At 36.5% G+C, this 23659-nt stretch overlaps 3 protein-coding genes across 20 annotated transcripts in view; 2 read left to right on the top strand and 1 right to left on the bottom strand.

Moving 5' to 3' along the window:
- LOC118270696 (neuropeptide F receptor) overlaps positions 1 to 6615 on the top strand; it is a 137417-nt gene extending 130802 nt beyond the window's left edge. For all 3 annotated transcript variants that reach the window (XM_050697867.1, XM_050697865.1, XM_050697864.1), the window contains one exon: positions 5617 to 6615. In XM_050697867.1, the coding sequence (XP_050553824.1) occupies positions 5617 to 6297 (681 nt within the window). In that variant the 3' untranslated portion in view covers positions 6298 to 6615. The remainder of the gene's footprint in view (positions 1 to 5616) is intronic.
- Positions 6616 to 8242: 1627 nt separating this feature from the next.
- LOC118270469 (proline-rich proteoglycan 2-like) lies at positions 8243 to 11961 on the top strand. Of its 15 annotated transcripts, XM_050697881.1 has the most exons (6): positions 8251 to 8581; positions 8952 to 9046; positions 9909 to 10409; positions 10518 to 10571; positions 10653 to 10706; positions 11859 to 11926. In XM_050697881.1, the coding sequence occupies exons 1-6, from the start codon at positions 8490 to 8492 to the stop codon at positions 11909 to 11911; spliced, it is 849 nt and encodes a 282-aa protein (XP_050553838.1). In that variant the 5' UTR covers positions 8251 to 8489; the 3' UTR covers positions 11912 to 11926. The 15 variants fall into 15 exon arrangements, with proteins under 15 accessions (XP_050553834.1, XP_050553825.1, XP_050553826.1 ...); XM_050697879.1 differs by lacking the exon at positions 11859 to 11926 and having other exon boundaries at positions 8249 to 8581; positions 10518 to 10544; positions 10626 to 10849; XM_050697880.1 differs by lacking the exon at positions 11859 to 11926 and having other exon boundaries at positions 8249 to 8581; positions 10653 to 10849.
- Positions 11160 to 15406, bottom strand: LOC118270821 (uncharacterized). 2 transcript variants are annotated; one of them, XM_035586605.2, is made up of 4 exons: positions 15138 to 15196; positions 13771 to 13933; positions 12647 to 12741; positions 11160 to 11319 (listed from the first exon to the last, which is right to left on the bottom strand). In XM_035586605.2, exons 2-4 carry the CDS (start codon positions 13926 to 13928, stop codon positions 11288 to 11290), a joined length of 285 nt encoding a protein of 94 aa, XP_035442498.1. In that variant the 5' UTR covers positions 13929 to 13933; positions 15138 to 15196; the 3' UTR covers positions 11160 to 11287. The 2 variants fall into 2 exon arrangements, with proteins under 2 accessions (XP_035442498.1, XP_035442497.1); XM_035586604.2 differs by lacking the exon at positions 15138 to 15196 and adding an exon at positions 15300 to 15406 and having other exon boundaries at positions 11163 to 11319.
- Positions 15407 to 23659: the final 8253 nt, after the last annotated feature.

Below are 23659 nucleotides of genomic sequence, written 5' to 3'. Positions count from 1 at the left end.
ATGGTATATAAGGTGGTAAACGACACGAAGAATGACCTAATGGCAAGCAATCAGCGCCACTCATCAGCACCCGTAACATCGGAGGAGTTATAAGTGCATTGCCAATGGGTTAGGGATTTGCGGATTGGGGATTTAGGGAGATTGGAAAAAGGTGATAATTGAAGAAAACAGTCACTCGCGCGGTTTTCTTTGAGGCCTTGGTACCTCCAGTCTAGCTGGCTCATTTATGCCGAAGCATGGATCTCCCACATGTACTCATCATAATGTAGGTTTATTGTGGTCAGGTATTTCAAAAACGTTTTTCAGTATCCATCATTTATTTCAGTGTGTTACAATAAAACAAGAATAATTTGTATTACTTTTGTGAAGTACATTTATATTTAGATACTATGATTCTAGTAATAGTCTGACTTAAAATTAAACTTTACGATAACTAAAATAGCTCAACATTTCGTATCGTTTTGTTCTCAACTATATTTAGGTCCCAATAAATGAGAAAATTTTATCTATTTGTAAAATCACTCTTATTGTCTACTCTATGTTCGTAGGTAATATCTATTCAAGCATTTGAATTCATACCTTTTATTATGTTGTATCTAAGTTTAAAATCAAATGACCTACTAAGACGGGGTGATCTAGTTTTATCCAAGGTTTTATTCACAATATAATAGAGAAAATGATATAGTAATTTCGTTGAATAACTTGTAAACTACGTTCCATACTATAGGTAGTCTCTACTAGACAAAACTGTTCATTAAAGAAAACTATTTATATAAAAAAAACTAAACTATTCTGGAATTATAGCGTCATCTTTTTATATAAGGTTTCTATGCAACTAGTCGGGCAACCTGACCCCTTAACTACAGAAGAGTTACTAGTGTAAACTATTGTTTGTCATCCAATAGGGAATTAGCTAATATCACACGATTGGTCAAAGTCAAGTCAAAGTCACTTTTGAACTTCAAAAGCAAAAATTACAATATAAAGAAAACTTAATGTCTGTCTGTTGGTGGACAAAAATTGTTAGACAAAAATTATTGGACAAAAAAACCTCTTGCTATATTTGTGATATCTGGTGAACCAAAAAAGGTAGTCACCATTACGTTGCCGGCCTTTTATGAGTTGGAATTTGACCATACCTGGTGATTAATGTATTCAAGCTACTCTACCGTCAGAACACGGTTAAAATACAACACCTGTATCAGTTTATCAATCACACTCGGACCATCAAACAATCGACATCATCTTTGATCTTCAACAAATCTTCAGGCGCTCGGTTTCTATGCTAGTATGTGGGCTAATGACGTCATAATGAACACATAACACTATTTCCATCGAAACCGATTCACGTAAACCGTTAACAACATTATTTAAACGTATTTTAGATCCGGGAACCGCTCAATGGTCAGTTTGAGAGGCGAAAATAAGCCTGTTGGATGTCTGTATCGGAATTTCGTTACTGATACTATGAATGGAGAATTTATGGATGATAGGTACTTGTATAGTAAATCTTTAAATAATTTGTTTTGAGAATAACACTACATACTTGGGTTTTTTTTGAAGGGGCAAAATCATCCAATGTCTTCTCCCGCCTTGGGTGAGGCGAGAGGGAGTGTCAGCCTGTTACTGACTAAAAACCACCCCGTTCCTTCTCCTGCTTTGAGCCGGTAATTATTTACGTTGTCCGCAACTCGGGATGGGGCATCAGCCCTACTGGGCCCCGTCTGTGTCGGGGACTAAACAAGTAATGACTATTGGAATATCCTGCGTCCTCTAGATGAGGTAGAGAGCCTCCACTGAATTTCTCCATCGTAATCTGTCTTAAACTTCACGCTTTACCTCGCTCCACGTATTGATGCTCGTCACTTCTGCCAGTACGGTGCGGCGCCAGGTTATTTCCTGTGTGGATTCTAGTGCTTAGGTATTGGTCGGGACCCCTTCAAACGTGGTTTTTGAACGGGGTTATATTGTATGGTCATCAAGATTAAGAATATGTACCAAATGTATGATTGATTGGAAGTCAATAAGGAGGTTAAATTCCGATTACTAAATTTAACCCAAACAAATAAACGGTAGTAGCCTTAGTACAAGTTTGCTTTACGTTGAATGAAAACGAAACGAGAGCGCGGTCGGCGCTGATTTGCCGGCGTGGAAAAACCAGCCAATGAAAACGCCGATCGCGCTCTCGTTTCGTTTTCAACGTAAAGCACACTCATAATAAACTTATTTAATTATTTTATGTGTGTTAGCAAGTACCCTTCTGTCTACCTCTTCACGAAAATAATGTTTGATGTTCCTATGTATGTATGTTAATGAAATGTAGAGAAATCAGTTTGTTAGCTATCTATTAACTTTTCAAACACTCACAAGAGAAGAATAAACACGCGTAATTGGATCTAAGTAAACTTCAAAAGGATGATTATTTGTGTAATGTGTCTGATTCTTGTATTTACATTGCGTTACGCTTGTTCTTTCTTGAAATGGTAAGCAGAGATGTAGGTAATGTGTATGTACTAAAGTATTCAGTCAGACTCTGTATTGTTGATGAAACAAAATTAAAATGTTTGGTATCTACTATACTTTCATATTTAGGGACAGTATGTCAGAGAGTGGACAAAACAGAATTTTCGAAAACAGAAATTCTTATAAACACATTTCTAACCCAAACAAACCTAAGACCCCGTGTTTACTAATCACACTTACTACAACTCAACAATTATTATCTGTGATTTTCGTGTTCATAATACGACACAACATCCAGTATAAATTGACCTATATTTATGAAGAACGGACAGGTAATGAGAGACCAATATACTACACATGTTTACCATTAACCGTAAATAAGAAATTATCATTGGTTGAATTGGAACTGTTCTAGTTATGGCTCTCTGGAGTATTTGAGCTTTGGTTTCATAATTAACCTCACAAAATCACGCTTAGTATCCCCCAAGGAAGTAAGCAGTGTTATTAACTACTGTGGTATAAATTGACCCACTTTTTGCCACGTATACAAGTTCTGTTTTCTTTGAAAGAAGTAGAGTGGGTGCTGTGGAAATTTGAATACAGAAGGAAATGTATTTAACTTTTATTTTTCTTTTAGTGGGCACGTATGCTTTAAGTCTTTTGCTGTTAATAAAACCTCATTGAAATAATTACTAAGCATTTTCAATGAAAATTTACGCTAAAGTACCTACTATTTACTCTAACAATACAAAAGATTTTTAGTTTTTATTCCGCTTATATATGTATTTTTAGTATGCGGTGTACAGCACCCCTAAAAACTATTAAAAAACTATTGTATTGTTAGTGTAGCTAAAACACGATGATTGTCTCTCTTCTCTATTTTTGGGAAATCAACATGTTTCATTCTTTCTATTTTTGGAAAGACCAAACGAAATCTTTTATGTCTGAAACTGTGCTTCACGTCAGACGTCAGGTTATCCATAATTCACTAGAACAAAGCGTTGGACACCACTGACAGCAACTGAACATCCTCCTATTTGAATTTCCAATCAGGACTCATCTAAATTCGTTTTTCTATGCCATTCTCTGTTGTTTCTGGTCAAACTGGCTTTTCATCAGGGTATCATTTGTTTTTTCAACAAAAAACCGAATGTCTAGACATTTGGTTACGAGTACCTACGAGTTACGATTTCTAATAACGTTCCATTTTTTTAAGTTACACTTTTAAGTTACAGAATTTGGAAGTTTATATAAGTTAATGTTTTTTTTTATTTGCGTACTGGGTTGTTTATAGGTTTATCATTCCCTAAATCTATATCGAATATTGAACATTGGACATTTTAAAACAAACGACCTGAACTTTTAAAAAAATAGCGTTACCTTCTTAAACTGCTGGCAACGTACTTATAACATCCTCTGATGTTATAAGTGTCCATGATAAGTTTGAAAAATCTCACATTCCCTATTCTTTTCCCCCATAAAAGTTATGGAATAGGGGGCAAACGAGCGGTTCACCTGATGGTATAGTATAGGTACATCGTTGTCTAAATCATCGTTCTAAACTTCTAAGAAAAGACCGCACTCCTTCTTTTAATGCTGGCAACGCACTTAGGACACCTCTGGTGTTAAAGGTGTCCTTGGTAGTCACCGAAACATCGCACACTTCCAAGTCTTTTTCCCCATGAAGCTAGGCGCCTTTTGAATTTTTTCCGCCGTCAACAAATAAAAGGCGGTGCTAATCGCTTACCATCAGGTGACCCGTCTGCTCACTTGCCGAGCCCAGTGTTTGCCTTCTATTTCACAAAAACATAATGCATATAAGTATAATAACAAAGCAATAATCTGAAGCATAATTTTATTCAGATTTATCTAGACACACTAAAACATCTGTTCAGTTCTAGTATATTGATTTCTCGTGAACAGACCTTATCAATAACGTTATCTGTTATGAGAGGAAAGTAATGAACTAAGTCCCAACAGTGCATTGATAACAGCTCAGCACTTGATTGTCTAGATTTCTATGAAACCTATTTGTAGCTATAAAACATTACATTTGTCGAAGCTATCAATATGTCGCTTACATCTATCATCTATGAGCTATATGTTGTTAGCAGGAAAACGATAGATTCTTCGTAATTATTGTTTATTTTCACACATTGTACGGTTACTTTTTCACATTATAACTAAGCTAAACATATATAACTAATATACTCTGACAAGGAATATCGAAACAAACTCAGAGGTCTCAGTCACAACGTGTAAACTTGGTTAACCAAATACATCAAAGATTAGTTCTACTCTCATTACAATTAATGATCAACGCAACCTCACGCCTCTTATCGCCAAAGGGGTAAGCAAAGGTGCACATTATGGCACATAATGCAATGTTACATTACGCATTTTTCACCATTTGTGTTATAAGTCCCATGTAATAGGGGGTGAGCCTATTGCCGGGCAATCAATTCCAGACCGTGCAGAAATTGTTCGAAGATCCGACACAAGCCCAGTAATACTTTGCCCGACACGGGAATCGAACCCGAGATCCCTTGCCCGGCAATTGCGACCACACGAACAACGAAGCAGTGTGTTTATTTTCACACATTGCTTATAACTAAGCAAGATATAGATGGTCATTTCCTATTACTACTCTACTACTCCGATAAAAAATACCACCTGTCAAACTGGAAAACCGAAACACTGAAGGTGTCATTTACATAATTTATCTCTAAATATAACGTAATAACGTCAAAATCCAACAATTTAAGCTGACTATCAATCTTTGGACACTGATAATGTAGTCGCAAGATGTATATGTATAACATGCAGATATCTGGACATCCTGTCTCTAAGTCGAAATTATCATAATCCATTGTTTTGTTATCTTTATTTTATTTTAGAGTTCTATAAGAGTTTGTTCTAAAAGACACTGCTATTTTAGGTCTTGTGATTGTGTGATTAGCAAAAATTTAATTGATATATTTCTCAAAGATTTAAAGTTATTTGGAGGAGTTAGATTTAGGATTCAAATGGATGAAATTAGGTTTGTTAATATCAAATCCTCAATAATACACAGGCAATAATGTGACAATTTCCATGAATAGGAAGTTATTTATTTTCAACAATATATTCAACGACTTTTCTCTTTGTCAACAGCTGATCGTGTACCCAACGAGACCAGGCCTTCAGACGATGGGCGCCCTCTTCACAATGTTCTGGATTTGGGTGATCGCCTTCACCCTCGCCTCACCTCTCTACATCTTCCGGAGCCTCAAGACCCACTACCTCGGTCTCATAGACATGAAATCTCTCAGTTTCTGCATAGAAGACTGGCACATCAAGAACGGACGAGCCATCTACTCTGGCTTCAGTCTCATCTTCCAATATTTACTCCCCGTCTTAGTCGTAGTACTTGCACATGTCCAAATTCATAGAAGACTTAGAGGGAGACGGCGGACCACCAGGAAAACCCCGGCCATATTAATAGCCATCGCTGTGACATACGTCATAAGTTGGCTGCCATTAAACGTGTTCAATCTCGTAGCAGACTTAAGTGCCGAGCCTTTTATGGAGGAGAAAACTATGACAATAACGTACGCCGTCTGTCACATGTTCGGGATGTCGAGCGCAGTGTCGAACCCTTTACTGTACGGGTGGTTGAACGACAACTTTCGTAAAGAATTCGAAGAGATACTGTGTTGCTGTAAGAAGAGGCCTCTGACCAAGAACACGAGGATCAAGAGTCGGAAGATGGAGACAGAGCTGACGGCCCTCGCACATATGGAGCACACTGTCACCGCCAACACGAAGACCTCACAATGCTCTCAGATTTTCTGACTAAAGGCTTGTTGCAAATAGCAGGAAGCTATCAGTGTTGAGATGCAAAGCATTTAAGAACTCTAGTGTCAATTTATTAATCGTAATGGTGTACAAAGTTCCTTTATTTTCGAGTTGTTAGTGAATAATTTCTCTTGTAAATATCTGTAGATATACTGTATCGTTATTACTTATAAAATAATATTGTACTATACGTTTTCATGAGCCCAAAACGTAGAGTACTAATATTTGATACGAAGCCTTATTTCGATTGTGTAGTTGTAAGAATTCATTTTGTATAATAAATCGTTAAAGAAAAATAAATATTATTATTCGGTCGTTTCTATTTATTTCTTTGAAGAACAGACGATCTTTTGTGTTTGGGTAATCTTCGGAAATTGAGTGTCAGCTGTGTGTGACAGAAATATCTACTACGTACAACGTGACTCGGGAAATTCTTTGAGAAAAAACTGAGAAACGTAATCAGAAAAAAGGTGCTGGTATCTGAAATAAAAAAGTTAGGTACGATATGAACTTGAACTTGAGGAAAGGAGAAATAATAATAAATAGCTGATTACCAAAAAAGATGACGTCATGCTACCAAGTAAGTATTTCTTTGAACTGCAAACGAATCTATGAATACTAATATTTAGTTGTACATTGACTTACCAGTTATGTTACGAGTACCATTAATTAAAAGAAAGAAGGAGAGAATTCACCAGATACAATACGGCCGTTTAAGACTAGTCATAATCAATATTTTTATCGAAAATTCAATAACGACACTTCTATGAATTTTATAGGAGATCGCAACTTATGACTTCATCAAATTTTGCGTCAAATAGTAAACTTATTGCTTAAGAATTTACTAGAATTCAAAAATTAAGTATAGGCATCGTTTTTTTTTTTAGTATAAGCTGGTAAGCAGACGGATCACCTGATGGTAAGCAATCGCCACCGCCCATGGACACCCGAAACACCAGAAGTGTTCCAAGTGCGTTGCCGGCCTTTTGGGGGTTAGGAATGTAAGGGTTGTTGGGGAATCGGGGATAGGAAAGATTGGGAAGGGGGGAATTGGGCCTTCGGTAACCTCACTCACACAACAAAACAACGCAAGCGTTGTTTCACGTCAGTTTTCTGTGGGGCCGTGGTATCATGCCGAAGAATGGCTCTCCCACACTTAATTTATTTATCATCAAATTAATTTGTTTTTAACCTGGAAAACTACTAAATTCCAGCCCCTATAAAAACAAAATCGAAACCTTGTAATAAATACCGAATCATTTATCAAAACTCATTTACAAAAAAAAATATGAGAAATTAATATTGCGTACATTTAATTTCTAGTGGCATTAGAATTCCAATCAATTAATTCCACTCACTGACTACTCAAATTGAACATAATTAATGTTGAATTAATGACTCATTAACTTTTGATTGCTCTTAGATTATACCTATAATTCGGCATACAGTTTGAAATTCGTGTTTTCAATGTGAACAGCAGATGAATAATTATGATTACGAAGCTGATTTGTGTATTTGTAGGTATGTATGTACGTATATAATTATATATTTCAAATTAGTAATAGCAAAATACAATAATTCCATTCGTTGCTCAGAGGTTTTCTTTAAACGTAGTATTATCGAATTATTAAGACTTCTACAGTTTTAATATACAGTATGGAGATCACTCATATGACTTAAATGAAACTACAGATATTTCTAGTCTACAGAAGCATAATACAACTAAATATTTCAACGAAAACTGAAAATTAAAAATTGATATTTTCAAACAAAATAAATAATTAAATTAATCAAGTATTAAATTCTGTGTGAACAGCTCCATGTTCCTTGATCACAGAAGAGCTGTAATGTTATAGGTTGTCTAAGAATGTTACGGACATGTAGCGTGGCAGTTGCAATGCCTTATTTGTAAAGAGTATTCAAATTAGCTCAAAGAGAAAAATACACATTTTAGCTTACCTACTGGGTCTATTTCGCTCATTTTTCGTATATTGTCAGCCAAGATGATAACAAATATGTGGTTTAAATTAAGTCATAAGAGGTTTTCCCATACTGTATAAAGATTATTCTTAAAAACGCAGATTGTGAATCACCCTCTAAAGTTTTCAGCCACAGCTGTAGCGACGGATATTTTTCCAAACTACGGTTTTTTGCAAAGCTCAGACGAAAGGTCGTTACCCCCAGATTTGATGAACATAGTTAGCAATAAATCTGACCAGGAACTCATGTTCGAAGACTGTTTGCAGTCCTACGGTTTGTGTATGACTTTTGAGAGGGACCGGTAAGACTAAACTTGTATAAATATTTTTTCGGCATTTTTTTAATACATTTGGATAGCGCTTGACCACCATCTCGCCTGGTGGTAAGCAATGATCTGGCCGACAATGGACTACGCCTCCCTAAGAGCAATCTGTACACTCTCGACTTGACAACCATTTTCTTCGATGCCGTGACGTAATTTTGGAATACTCATTATATCTAGTCCAAGAATAATAAATTTGCATTACCAAAATTTTTACTTACAATAATTGATCACTCTGTGAAATGCATCTAGTGTAACACTAAAAGTGTAACATTTTCAAAAGTCTTTCTTCTTTCTATATATTAAACAGGGAATAACAAAACTAATCTAGCGAACCATCTTTTTAAAGGAATCGCACGGAAATTTGCTCAGTCGAAGTCGAGGTGAAGAGGACGTTTAGATCATTTTGCGAAATGGTCTATGAAAACTGCAAGGCAGAGAACAGTATGTTACATTCAAATTATAAAAAACATATAACAAGCACTGCTCCAACCTGGGATTAAATTGTCATTTTAATTTGAACTTTAAATCGTATGTCGTATGATATATTTTATAACGTCAATACAAAAAGCCGACAGTGCGTGGCCAGTGCACGGTCCTCTAGATATGTAGTTGAGGAGCCCGTGCGCTTCGAACGGCACGCTCGAAGCGTTCGGGCTATGTGCTTACTACTCGGCGACATTGAGCTGTCAGCGCGCCGACTGCTAGCTTGCACCACGCGGCCGACGCACCGTACGCACGCTAGCAGCTAGCAGTACCGCGGTTGAGCCGTGCTTATTAAATGTGCTTTGACTTTTGTAGTTTTTGACTGAAAAATACCTCTAGTTTTAATTATAACGTAATGGAAAGTGGATATGGATTTATGAAATAACGTAACACTTAGTACAATATTTATTTTAAGAATAAATATCAGTACACCGCGTGTTACCCATCTCCATTTTCTCTTTGCTTCTATTCCAATGCAAAGGTCATCTGTAAGAGATCGCTTTTTAGTGATAAGACTGCCCATTGTACTATCGATGTTTACCAAATACTGTTCACAATGCGTCATTTAAAAATCCATGCAATTCTTAAATGACAAATGCTTACATCTTGCTTATACACAATGAAAACTGCCCACGAAGCGGCAAAGACTAATCCACCTGCAGTTAATCGTCAAATGACGCGTCGCAGTCGCTAACAGTATGCCTTAGTCCATACGATTCAATCTGACACTAACCATAATGATGACGCAAGTGATAAGCCTGGTTAAAAATATAAAGATATTTTCTGAATATTTTTCAAATAATTCTTAATTAATTTTTAGGTACTTGGAGATATTTTCACGATGGTCCGTGTACAGTCGAATTTGTGGAAGAAAATTATGCCGAAGTTTCACATTACGTAAAACCACATCCGCCAATTTTAGATGAAAAACTGCATGCGCCAAGTGACGGTGGAGAAACACATCCGTCAGGTGGCACCGAAGACACACATCCTCCGGGTAGTTCTGTAGATACACATCCGCCAGGTGGCACTGAAGACACACATCCTCCGGGTGGTTCTGTAGATACACATCCGCCAGGTGGCACTGAAGACACACATCCTCCGGGTGGTTCTGTAGATACACATCCGCCAGGTGGCACTGAAGACACACATCCTCCGGGTGGTTCTGTAGATACACATCCGCCAGGTGGTGCTGGAGACACGCATCCACCCGCTGGCGCTGGAGACAAACATCCACCTGATGGTGCTGATGACAAACATCCGCCAGGTGGAACTGTAGACAAGCATCCGCCAGGTGGTGCTGCAGACACGCATCCGCCAGGTGGCGCTGGAGACTCGCATCCGCCAGGAGGTGCTGGAGACATGCATCCACCAAGTGGCTCTGGAGACACACATCCGCCAAGTGGCGCTAAAGACACACATCCGCCAGGTGGGACTGAAGACAAGCATCCACCGGGTGGCGCTAATGATACACATCCGCCAGGTGGAACTGAAGACACGCATCCGCCAGATGGTGCTGCAGACTCACATCCGCCAGGTGGCGCTGGAGACACACATCCGCCAGGTGGCACTGGAGACACACATCCGCCAGGTGGTGCTGAAGATACACATCTGCCAGGTGATGCTGGAGACACACATCCGCCAGGTCGTGCTGGAAACTATCCACCTTTGCCCGACAATCTGCCAGAGCCGATGCCAAACTTATATTATCAGAAATTGAAAAAGAAATTTCTGTTTTCAAAATAAATTATATGTATAATTATGGTGACATGTTGCTAACACTTCACACTGTTGGTGCATGGCATAAACCTTACATCAACAGCCAATCACAGTCTATTACTGCTTTATGGGCTTACTTTATACCATAATTTCCACATGTAGCACGCACACAGATTTTGTTCCAGGGTCCATAATCAACTTAAAATAAATTATGGCGATCCGTCTGTAGTATAAAAAGCCATTTCGATATTATTATTTTTTTGTTGGATTTTCTATACCTAATTATGAAAAAATTACCAAGATGCACAGAACATTTTCCAAGCCAAAACTAAGTTTGCGGCGTCCACTAGTAATATAATATATTGCAAGTTTAGGGTATTTGTTAATTTTCTGGGGAAAAAAATTAAACTAGTTTTTACCACAAATAATTTATACTAACTTAAAATTAGAAATTTTAAACAGCATGTCGTATTTATTCAATTAACATCTTGTGTGTTTGATCAAACTCCATTCTGAAACAAAAAAAAGGAAATGTAAATAACAAACTATTACATGACCAAAAGAATCCTCAAACAATAATTTAGACAGGTCAACGTGCCTACATAAATTTACATTGGATTTTATATTTTATTTTAAAACAATAAAGTTAAAAATCTAATAAAGTCAAAAGAAGACGGTTGTCTAAATAAATCGCTATTTTCCAATTTATATCAAAAACGCTTTCCTATTATTTCAGTCCTTATTTCATGTATATTTAAATGATAAATGATATTTATTTTTGCAAATACGTTACAATGTAACTCTTTTACACGTCAATCTCTTAAATAACTAGATGAGGCCGGCATTTCTTATCGGACTACTCTGAGAAGAAATGCCGAAACAAACTAGCATCTTTTAAAGTCCAGACAAAATCAATTAAAGATGTCGCAGAATCGTGCAAGTTGATTCTGTAGTATATCTATTTGTCACCATATATTTAATCAAAAATCTCTTTACTCAGGGCTGAATATTATTATTTTAAAACCCTCAGCTGACTTCCCGAAACTTCCAGGTCCTGAAAGCACCTGTGCCAGGCGGCACCCGGGGATGCCGTGTCGTCTCTGAAGTCACTCTTCATATCAACGTAAAAGTCCATGATATGATTTATGTCTAACTATTACAGTTATGCTACAATAACTACCTTTTCATTTAAAAATAGTAATGTCGCGCCAGTACAAACCAGACTACATTATTAGTACCAGAGTAATGATTTTATTGTAACTTTCGTGAGACATACTATATTAATTATTATGTTATCGGCTTACTCACGTTACGAGAGTAATATTAAGCAATATAAGATTTTAAACCGACATGGTCACTAACACTAGTATTAGAAATCGACGGGATATTTACGGTTTCCGATATTTAGGCACTGTTGCAAGCGCCATGATCACGATACGGGTGGATGTTTAAGAGCAGACAAATCGGTCTCAAAAATCGAAAACTCATGGAAATAGAAAAACATGGTATTTTTTTATGGAATAGGAGGCAAACGAGCAAACGATGGTCACCTGATGGTAAGCGATCAGCGCTGCCCATGGACACCCGCAACACCAGACGAGTCACAGGTGCGTTGCCGGCCTTAAGCCTTAATATCCCGTTTCGAGTTCTAATACTAATATTACGGAATACCTATCTAGTTACTAGTCTTCCAAAAACAAACGCGGGGACCTCGCTGCTAACAGCTCACGCGAAAGCGCGCGCGTGCAATTTCTTTGGGAAAGTTGTTTGTAATCATGAGTACAATCACATGTTTAAATATCGTTCACTAATTACCAGTCACCCTATGTAAGTACTTACGTCTCCAACTGTTGCAGTTCTCATACTCCATTTCGCAGTAATTGTCAAAGGTTTTGTAATGCCCGTCGTAGTGGCGTGCGCAGACCACATTACGTCTGAAATTATAATGCTCACATTATTTTAACACTAGTCACAAGAAGACCAAATTTCAAATTAAGCAGGTTGTGCGAAGGAGATGGCAGTCATCAGGTGGTATTTCCGAACCGATACGACCTTCAAACCTTTAAGAAAAGAGCATACTCCTTTTTAAAAGGCAACGCACCTGTGACTCCTTTGGTGTTGCGGGTGTTCATAGTCGACGCTGATCGCTTACTATCAGGTGATCCGTTTGCTCGGTTGCCACCGAATCCATAAAATAATCATCATCAACTTGTAACTGGGCAAAGGCATCTTCTTACACGGAGTAATGCTCGTTAATCTATAATTATGCTTGGTCAAGGCGGATTGGCGATTTTAGATTTGAAAATATCGTGTGTAGGTATGGTGACATGGTGACACATCAAGTTTAGCTTCTTCCCCCACTTAAGCCTCCGGGTTGATGCAAAATATGCGATTTAGTCCAATTGTTACTAAGCAAAGATACTACAATTTTATTTATTTCGTACTACTAGCTTTTGTCAATGGCTTCACCTGCATTCCCGTGGGATGAAAAATAGCCTATGTGTAATTTCAGCCCATAAGATACCCTGTTCTGACGTGATTGGGTAACACCAATACACACAAACTCACAAACGTTTGCATTTATAATTAATAAGTAAGAAGTACGACTATTATTGAGAATTTTCGAAAACTAACAACTAGCTAATAGCCTTAAAAGAGAACTCAAGATGAAACGTGCCACGCAAAAACAGCACTAAACTAATTAACGAAAAACTATGAAAAATAGTGCAAAACCACGTGTTCCACAAGGTTCATATTGCTTTCCACTTTACTGTCCCAATGTTTGTGATTGTAACTTACTTATAAACCGGAGCTACGGACTACCTAACGGGTTTACCGGGGCTCCGGCTCGAAAAACAGAAATAGGAACGAGGTGGTTTTTAGTCAGTAAGAGTCTGACACTCGCCTCGCCCAAGGCGGGAGAAGTAAATGGATGATTTTCCCCCTCAAAAAAAAAAACTTACTTATAAAACCTGGGACACATCTTTAGGAAAACCACACATCCTTTATCAATGAGATCAGCTTTCTTGAAGACAGTTTTCTTTGGATAGTACAGCACCTTCCACGGCCTTGGGTGAGTGGCGTTTACATAGTTGGCTTGGGCATTTAATGAATCCGCCATTAATACTGGAAAAAGAAAAAAAAAAAAAAATAGGGTGATGGCAGGGTATGAAAATTAAAAATCTATTTAGTCCGTCAGTTTGATAATAAATAAATATTAGACACGTATTTTTTTATTTTGTCATATAAGATAACAATACAAATAAGACACATATAAGATAACGGATAAAACGACTGAAAAGAAATGGAAGCAAATATGTACCTCATTTCTACGTATGAAACGTACCTAGAACTGACGTCACCCGATATTTAAAATCAATCGAAAGTATACCTTTATAATTTCGTCGAAAATGAAAAATACGTGGAACCCAAGACCCGAGTCCGGCAGACGCACTTGCAACCGCTTGCCCAATGTGGCAGTTGATGATGTTAAATAATAAATACCAAAACCAACCATACACCAAAAACTTTTAATCGATTACGAGAATTACTTAAGTAAAAGGCGATATTATACCCAACTGTACTAACTATAAAAGCTATTTTAGTTTAAATAGTAACCTAATCGTCTAGTTGGCTCCTAGTTATCTAGATAGCCAGTTAAAGCCAATTGTTATTGATAGCCGTAATAGAGCTAGACTAGCCAATACCCTCTATTAACGTTTAGATTCTCAGTAGACTAAGGGATTGATATTTTAAGTACGAGTATAAGTAAGAGGAGAAATCAACGATGGAACTACATAAAATCTATAAATGTTAAATATTAGAAAAATTAAACCGTTTATTTTTGAACACACATATTTTCGGAAGTTTTTCTTTTAAATGTTACCCCATACTAGGATTTTCTTCTGTATCATGGGTGCGTTTACAAATATGCAAGTTTACATACACATAACACCCAGACTCGAGACAACAATTTTGTTTGTGGATCACATAAAGAATTGCTCCGTGCTGTAATCGAACCCGCGACATGTTACGCGGCAGCCGGTTGCCTAGCTACCGCGCCAACCGATATTGATACGAATTTAATTATTACTTTTGTGGTCGATATTCAATTTATCGATGAAGATTGTGTTATAAAACATCATTGGAAGAGGCGTATGTTCAGCAGTGATGTGGCTGATATGATGATGATTTGTAACAAGTCGCATATAATTGAGTCCCATTACAATTGAGGTCAATCCTATCATCATAAAATCAACTGAGTATAATACCAAAGTTCGAGCCCTTACTGAGAATTACACAACTATTAGTAGATGAATTTAAAACTCACATTTGTATAAAGCCTAATTATAATGTTCAGACGTGATTAATTTGCAGCAAAAATAAAATCAAATGCTTTTTAACAAAGTTCACAGTCCAACAAAATAACCAAAAACATAAGTTAGTAAAAACCGCCAAGTACGAGTAAATGTGATTTATGATCATTACTTACGCAGTAAAAATAGAATTGTTGAGTAGTAAAACATTATGCTGTGCACGTTTATACCAAGTGCTGGATCTAGAACAAATTGTTGATATTTGTAGGTATTGCTCCGAAACCTAACATCGTAAAACTTTATAAGTAGAAAATTGTAATTGTGAGCGTTCCGTTATAATTATAATTTGTTTTAAGATAACGGGTTAGTAGTTTTTATTAGAATTTTTCTAGACGTGTGATTAGATACTTTTGTTGTTATTCACAACTCTTCCTGTAGGTGTCGTAAACGCAGACTACAGAATGGAAGATCGATTAAGGAATCTGGAGCTGCGGACTACCTAGCCAGTTTACCGGGGCTGACACCTCTCACCTCACCCAAGGCGAAATAAGTCTTCGCATGATTAACTACACTTTAAAAAAATCAAACATGTCGAAGATCGATCGAGGAATCTGGAGCTGCGGACTACCTAGCGGATTTACCGGGACTCCGGTTCGAAAAGCAGGAGTAGGAACGGGATGGTTTTTAGTCAGTAAGAGTTTGACACTCCCTTTCGCCTCACCTAAGGGGATAAATAATTGGATGATCTTCCTCCCTTAAAAAAAAAGACTAGGGTTTTTTTAGTCCTAGTCTTTTTTTCCCGGTTACTACTAGGAGATCGTGGTGAATACTGTTTACGTTAAGGAAACTAGCCAGTACAACAGTGGACCGTCAAGGGCAGTTATTGATGTTTTTGTAATAAAATTCACGAATAAGCTTAATACATACGTTTAATGAAATGATTCACATAAAAAAAAATACTAAAAAATACAATAAAGGATTAAATGCAGTTGGATACCAGCATGAGATGTGTATTTACAAAACTGGATCGTATACAAATAAACATTTGGTATAATTTTCTTTGACAATACTCCCATCAGGGTAGTTTGACCTGATGGTCTTCTAGTCTTCTTCGCTGGATCCATCAGCCAGCTTTTTAGCTTTAGTTAGCACGTCCACTGCAGGTCCTGCACTGATGACAGCATCACGGACCCTTTGGCCAACTCCTTCCTAAAATAAATGAAAATATTTTTTTTAATATTACATACATTAAAAAATATATATGGGATTACATGGGACTTATAACACAATTAGTAATAGCCTATCACTCCATAAAAGGCGTGAGGTTGCAAAAAAAATTAATAAACTACGCTGAAAAAACTGTCTTCAATCTCCCTATTTTGAAGTCGGTTAAACATTATATTTCTCTGTGATATTTATAAGTAGCTTTAGCCAGTGGCTGCACATGCGTTCCCGTGGAATAATCAATACTAATATACAAAGCTGAAGAGTTTGTTTGTTTTTTCGATTTGAATAATTCGTTTTGTTTGGATAGTGCATTTATTGAGGAAGGCTATAGGCCATATAACATCACGCTACGATTAATAGGAGCCGAGCAGAGCGGGTGAAACCGCGTGGCAGTAGCTAGTACAACATAAAGATATACTCAATTGAGACTTATAGTTACCGAAGATAAGCGCGTTTAAACAAACAAACTCTTCAGCTCTATATATTAGTATAGATGAGTCTTGTTATAATAATAAGATAACCGCGATTTTATTTTATTTTATTTTATTTTTTTATTGATTAGGGACAAAAAAACAGTTACATGCTAAGGTACTAATTATAAAAAGAGAATAAAAATAAATAGGTAAACATATAACCCACACTATTGTCCACAGATTAGTCTATTAAATGAATAACGGAATTTTAAGCACACTACTTATTAGAATATTTATGTTATAAGTCCCGTGTTAATAGGAGGTGATCCTATTGCCATATACTGAAGGCACAATTCTATGAGTCCGTGCTACCACTAACGAAAGATTTCCAAAAACCCCGAATTAAAAGCCCAGCAATAAACTTCGAGCCCGCCTTACGGCTGAGGCAGTCACGATTTTTTTTTAATATCTACACCAACAAATAGCATATACATTAGTATTTATTCAAGACTTAAATGTTATACTTTTCCATGATAATTTTGAAGTGGTAATTGCGTGCCACGTAATGTTTCACCTTTCCAATGTTTTCTACTCCTAAGGTCGGTGGATAAGAAGGCGTGACGATGCACTAAAAACCAAACATAATGGTTGATTAAATTCAGTACTTACAATTTCTTTAAAGAGGTCCCACGCTGATACTGTAGACACAGCCAGGAAGCAGATGCACAGGAAAATTATGATTTTGGAATTCATTTTTGTTTTTTTGCAACTTGGCTTTACCTCTACCGTGCACCTTGTTACTTGGAGAAAGCTCAGAATGAAACTGATGTATGAACAAGTACAATTCCCTATTTATATACCAACTTAAAAACACCCTATGTACTACCATATAATTACAACAACATATTCATTGAAAACTATTCCTTATTACCGCAAGATAAGTCACATTTTCGTTTTCTTTAACTTTCTTTCAATGTGCCATGGGAATTTGATCCTTATTTGAAAGAGGTTAAAATGTAATTTAGTTCGGTTTGTAGTAAGATCGTGAGTTCAGTTTCTTTGTGAGGTGACTAACATCTTACGGGAACTCCCTAGCAGTAAAGAACCTGTCAAGTTTACATACACTGCGATTACTTTGTTATAATGACATTGGAATGTCAGCTTTAGTAGAGAAGACATAAAGATTATTTTTAGTTGTACAGTTTATGTTTTTATTTAATTAGGTGGTGCAAGATTTGTTCATTAACAAGTGGCCTGTAGTAAAAAAGATGCACAGTACTATCTTCTGCATATAAAAAATGCAAAAAGAAATCCTTCAGCAAATACGAAGAACACACAAAAATACTATATTGAAATATTAATTATTATTTGTTTTTTTTTAATACTTACCCACAGCTACGCTTGCGTGGATTACGGACGTTTTTATTTTCGGAAAAAACTTTTATTTTGAAAAGGGACTGACTTCAAAACTTTTTTTAAACATATACCTAAAACCTCTTTTTCGGTTTTTCTAAATTTACTCAAGTAGTAGTGCAGAGTCTGGAATTGTGCCCAGTATATGGCAATAGGTTCACTCTTTATTACATGGGGTTGATAACACATAGTGAAAAATGGTTTAACATTGTATTGCATTATGTGCCGTAACGTGCACTTCTGCCTATTCCTTCGAGGATAACAGGCGTGACGTTGCATATGACGACATCACTGTCAAACAAATTCTCCAACAACTAACCAATTAAATTAATATTTGATATTAAACTATTAATTTTAATATATTCTATTTGTTTTTAATAAAAATGCTACCTACATATGCTGTAATTATAATACCTTTTAATATTATAAATTTAAAACAATGTTACAAATTACTATGTAAGTAGATTAAGTACTTTTGTGGTGCCCATTAGGGCCCATAGTTTAAACATATCTTTATATATTATATAATTCTTCTGTAAGTGTGTATGTCACTGAACTTCTCTTAAACGACTGGACCGATTTCGATGAAATTTTTTGTGTGTCTTCAAGGGGATCTGAGAATGGTTTAGATTCACAATTTTGTCCGCTGGACAAGGTTTTTTTAATTAATTTTTAATTTATTAGTAGTTGTTGATTTTGGAATGTTTTACATTGGATCCGACAGACAGCGCTACCATCGCAGTGTCAAATATTAATGACGTTAGATATTGTCATAACATTTGAATAATAATTTTCATCAAAATGGTCCAAAATGTTTTAGCTTATTAAAAAAAAAAAAAACAAATTAAAGACGTGTAGACAGGACAACGTCTGTCGGGTCCGCTAGTTACTATATGAAATTGTAGACCACACTGTGCACTATGGATGCATTAAAGTAATTTAATTTGGTTTGATAAATATAAAATTAGCTCAAACACAACTTACGAATCGTAAATCCAGCTCGATGATAGAAACTCACTGAGGATTCGGTTACCATAAATATCTGCGAACAGAGGTCTAAACCAAATTAATGGGCTTGCCTAAATACGGCCCGAAAGGGCACTAGTATTAATTGTTTGAATGTACAACAATGGGCATTAATCTTGATAGGAGATTGTATCTGCCTTGATGATGCAGTGGTCGCAAGTGCGACTGCCAGACAAGGGGTTTCCGGTTCGGGCAAAGTATTACTGGGCTTTTTTTCGGTTTTTTGAAAATTTCTCAGTAGTAGCACGGAGTCTGAAATTGTGCCCAGTATATGGCAATAGGCTCACCTCCTATTATATGGGACTTATAACACAAATGGTGAAAAGTGGGTGTACACTGTACATTGTACAGTGGCATTACGTGCAGTAATGTGCACCTCTGCCTACCCCTTCGTGGATAAAGGGCGTGACGTTGTATGTGTGAGATTATATCTAAGGCAGGACTTAGTATTTTGAACTTTATAACCCTGATATTAAGAACTATATGACGATAAACGATCTATTTTTAACACGCTTTGATAATGTCCACCTGTAACAAATTCGATAGATTTGTACTTAACCAGTACGAGTGTTTGATTCTTAGATTGAAACAATACGTTTTGCTCTAGCATGGCTTGAAACTAGTCGAGTTCCTCGTCAAACAGTTACGTGAGTAAACCGATAACATATAATAATTAACATTACGTTTTGTTTATAGAATAAAAATGAGCAGATCGATTACCAGTGCGCTTATTCTTGAAACGAATCTCAATTTCAATCCAATAAAATCTCAATAATTATTTAATGTCCACTCTATACAACCTTATTTAGTTCATTAATATCTACGCAATATAGAGGCAATGGGCGCTAGTGTTACAACTCAAGAGTATAAAATTTGAGTGAACGGTTGGCGCGGTAGCTTGACAACTGGCTGCTGTGTGACGTGTAGCGGGTTCGATTCCCGCACAGAGCAACTCTTTGCGTGATCCACAAATTGTTGTTTTGGGTCTGGGTATCACGGCACAGAAGAAAATCCTAGTGTAAAAAAAATATATCAATGTCGATCTATCGGAATTATGTTCAAGAGTTAGTCCCCTAACACCTCTGATTGGTTACCGGTATGTTCTTAAAGTAATTTTCCTTAATCACGTGACGTTAGCCACAAAAGTGGCATGAAAAGGGGACTTTCTTTTGTATTTTCCTTAAGATTTAAGTATCATTCTCAATTATACTGTTTTAATGAATTATTCTTAAGTTATAATTCAGCTAAAATAATAAATAAGGAAACTAGGTAACTACCTCTAAAAGCTTTATTATTTTACTAACTATTCAGTTAAGGGAAAATGTACCTCCGGAGCTGCGGACTACCTAGCGGGTTTACCGGGGCTTCGGCTCGAAAAGCAAGAGTAGGAACGGGGTGGTTTTTAGTCAGTAAGAGTCTGACACTGCCACTCGCCTCGTCCAAGGCGGGAGAATTCATTGGATGATTTTACCCCCTCAAAAAAAAGGGACATTTGCTAAGGATAGGTTACTTAGTAACCTATAATGACACTAAGTTCTTCATAAAATCGAATTAATAACTTTCCTATATGAACAAAGTACGGGTAGATTGGTATCTAATTATTAGCACTATTTTAAGGGGAAATTCAATTTCAAAATGTCAAATACGGCATGGCTCATCACACGACTATTCAACATTGTAAATTCGTGTGTACCTAGCAGAATACGAATAGTGTTTATCATGTACGCGTAATTGCTATTTAATAAGCGTAGGCGTTTTATTACTGCTTGTACTCTTCTACTAACAACCAAAGGTAATTTATACCCATATTAGCAAATTAGCTTCAGCCAAATTGCCACGTTCCCCTTGGGATAATAAGTATCCTATCATCCAAGTCAGCTCATACCCTGTCTGTATACCAAATTTTATCAAAATCCGTTCAGTAGTTTCAGCGTGAATCCAAACAAACAACTTTCACATTTATAATATTAGTCCTCTGGTGTTACGGATGATCCATGGACTGTGCTGATGGCTTACCATCAGGTAAAAGGTTTGCTCGTTTACCCCGATTTCTTAAAAAAAAAATAGTGATAAAAATGATTTTGTATTACAAGAATTAACAAGTTTTCATATAAATAGAATCATGTTTCAGTATAAATAAGCCTGCTTGACTGGAGTGACACCACGGCCTCACAGAAATTCGTCGTGAAACAACGACCAATCTTATCTCAAAGAACTTTGTATTAAGTACCTATAGAGATTTAAATATAGGAGCCTTCATCTAGAAGTTAACAAAGTAAAATAATGCCTTGGTTCATTTAATTTTCAACGGTTCGTTCCCCTTTATTAGTTTTTCCTTAAACCTATCATTAAAGTAATATAGGTAGGTGCTTAGTTATTCCTTTAGAACAAATTTTAAGATATTAAACAAATACTGACTGCCTCGTTGGCCGAGTGGTAGCAAGTGCGACTGCCGGGCAAGGGGTCTCGGGTTCGATTCCCAGGTCGGGCGAAGTATTACTGGGCTTTTTTCGGTTTTTCGAAATTTTCTCAGTGGTAGCACACGTCTAGTTGTTGCTCGCGACTTCGTTCGCGTACGTAATTATACCGTCACGCCTTTTATCCCCAAAGGGCTAGGCAGAGGTGCGCATTATGGCACTATACAAGATACACCCATTTTTCACAAGTTATGTTTTAAGTCATGTAATAGGGTATGAGCCTATCGATATTTTTACTAATTTAATTGTAAAAATAAAACGTTTAATTCTGTGTAATTAGTGAGTACCTAGTAGCACGGAGCCTGGAATTGTGTCTGGTATATGGGCATTAGGCTCACTCCCATTACATGGTACTTATAACACAAATGGTGAAAAGTGGATGTACATGGTACAGTGGCATTACTTGCCGAAATTTTCACCTCTGCCTACCCTTCGAAGATAACCGACGCTTGACGATAAAAATTATAACAAAACTGTTTACTAAACAGTTGTGCACTTAATTTGCACTAACGGGGACTAACATCGACTCCATTATATTACATAAATATTATATAAAATATATATAAATAAATAAAATTGGAGTGTCTGTTTGTAATATTGAAACAACTGCTGTTTACTAACATCCATGTAGAAAAATAATGTTTATACAATTTTTGTTTATCGGTCTGTTTGTTCCAGCAATACTCTGAAATGGGAGGACTAATTTTGACAGGACTTTTATTGCAAAAGCCGATTAAAATTGCTGATATAATTTTGTTTAGTGTGGAAAATCATACAATGACTTCTAAATATTATACGGGGCGAGAGGGACATTTATATACACCACCCGATAAAATTGGAGTGTCTGTTTCGAATGATTGACCTGAGCTGCTGGTTACTAACCCATATGCTAGGCAGATAGCGAGTACATACGACACATAAGTACTTCTAAATTACTTTTATTTAATTTCATGGCTGTTATTTTGAGGGGGTTAATCATCTGAATGACTTCGTCCGCCTTGGGCGAGGCTAGTACTAAGTAGTGTTAGACTCTTATTTAAGAAAAAAATATTTTTATTTCTTAATTTAGTTACAAAAGTCCATGGAGTCAAAGTCAAAGTCAGAATTATTTATTTCAAATAGACCAGGAAGGTACTTTTGAACGTCAAAATAGAACTAGTTTCTATATTCTGTGTAGAACTCGATATCTACGTAGGCGAAACTGCGCGCATCAGCTATGTAGTACAAAGTATAAACATAAATGACTCAGGTCACACGTCATATAGATAACAGTTCTTCCCACGAAACATTTAACCTTATAACCTCACAGTGATAAGTAAATGGCAATTAACACTATTAATAAATTATTATATCGTCATAATATTATTATTTGTATAATATAAGTTTATATTTTATATACAATAGCGTGAGATGAGGGGAAGAACATTTAATTTTAGTTGGTCAATCAAATTGGCTATAGTATGTGTATGGTCTATTTATACGAGTGAATGAACTTCGATGTTGAATGGACTTTTTATTGTTTCGATCAGTGGTTCCTAACCGGTTTTCCGTGGATGCATTAAACTTCCACCAATCATATTCACTGGTACACGGCCTCATCTAGCTATTTGAAATATTGACGTGTAAAAGTGTTATTTTATAACCTACTTACAGAAATAAATGTCATTTATCATTTATCACATAGCTTAGCACTGATGGAAACGAACTCACCTAAGCAATTTTTTTTTTTATATGGAAAAATGCTTGCTATGAATGCGTAGGTACTATCATGGATGTGTGCTATAGATGGCGTCCCTACTACATCATACACCGCATACTTGAGTTGCGCACCTCTCTTGCACAGCTACATAGCTTAGTATCAGTGGAAACGGTCACATAGTTTCACAGCTTAGCTATTACATCTTCATAGTACATCTCTGTTGGAAATGTAAGCCCTGATCACAGTACAACTACTGAATCTAGTCGTCATTTCACAAGTTT

Source organism: Spodoptera frugiperda, chromosome 13, assembly GCF_023101765.2.
Source record: "Spodoptera frugiperda isolate SF20-4 chromosome 13, AGI-APGP_CSIRO_Sfru_2.0, whole genome shotgun sequence".
Taxonomy (NCBI): Eukaryota; Metazoa; Arthropoda; class Insecta; order Lepidoptera; family Noctuidae; genus Spodoptera; species Spodoptera frugiperda.
This window is presented reverse-complemented; position numbering and strand designations above follow the sequence as displayed.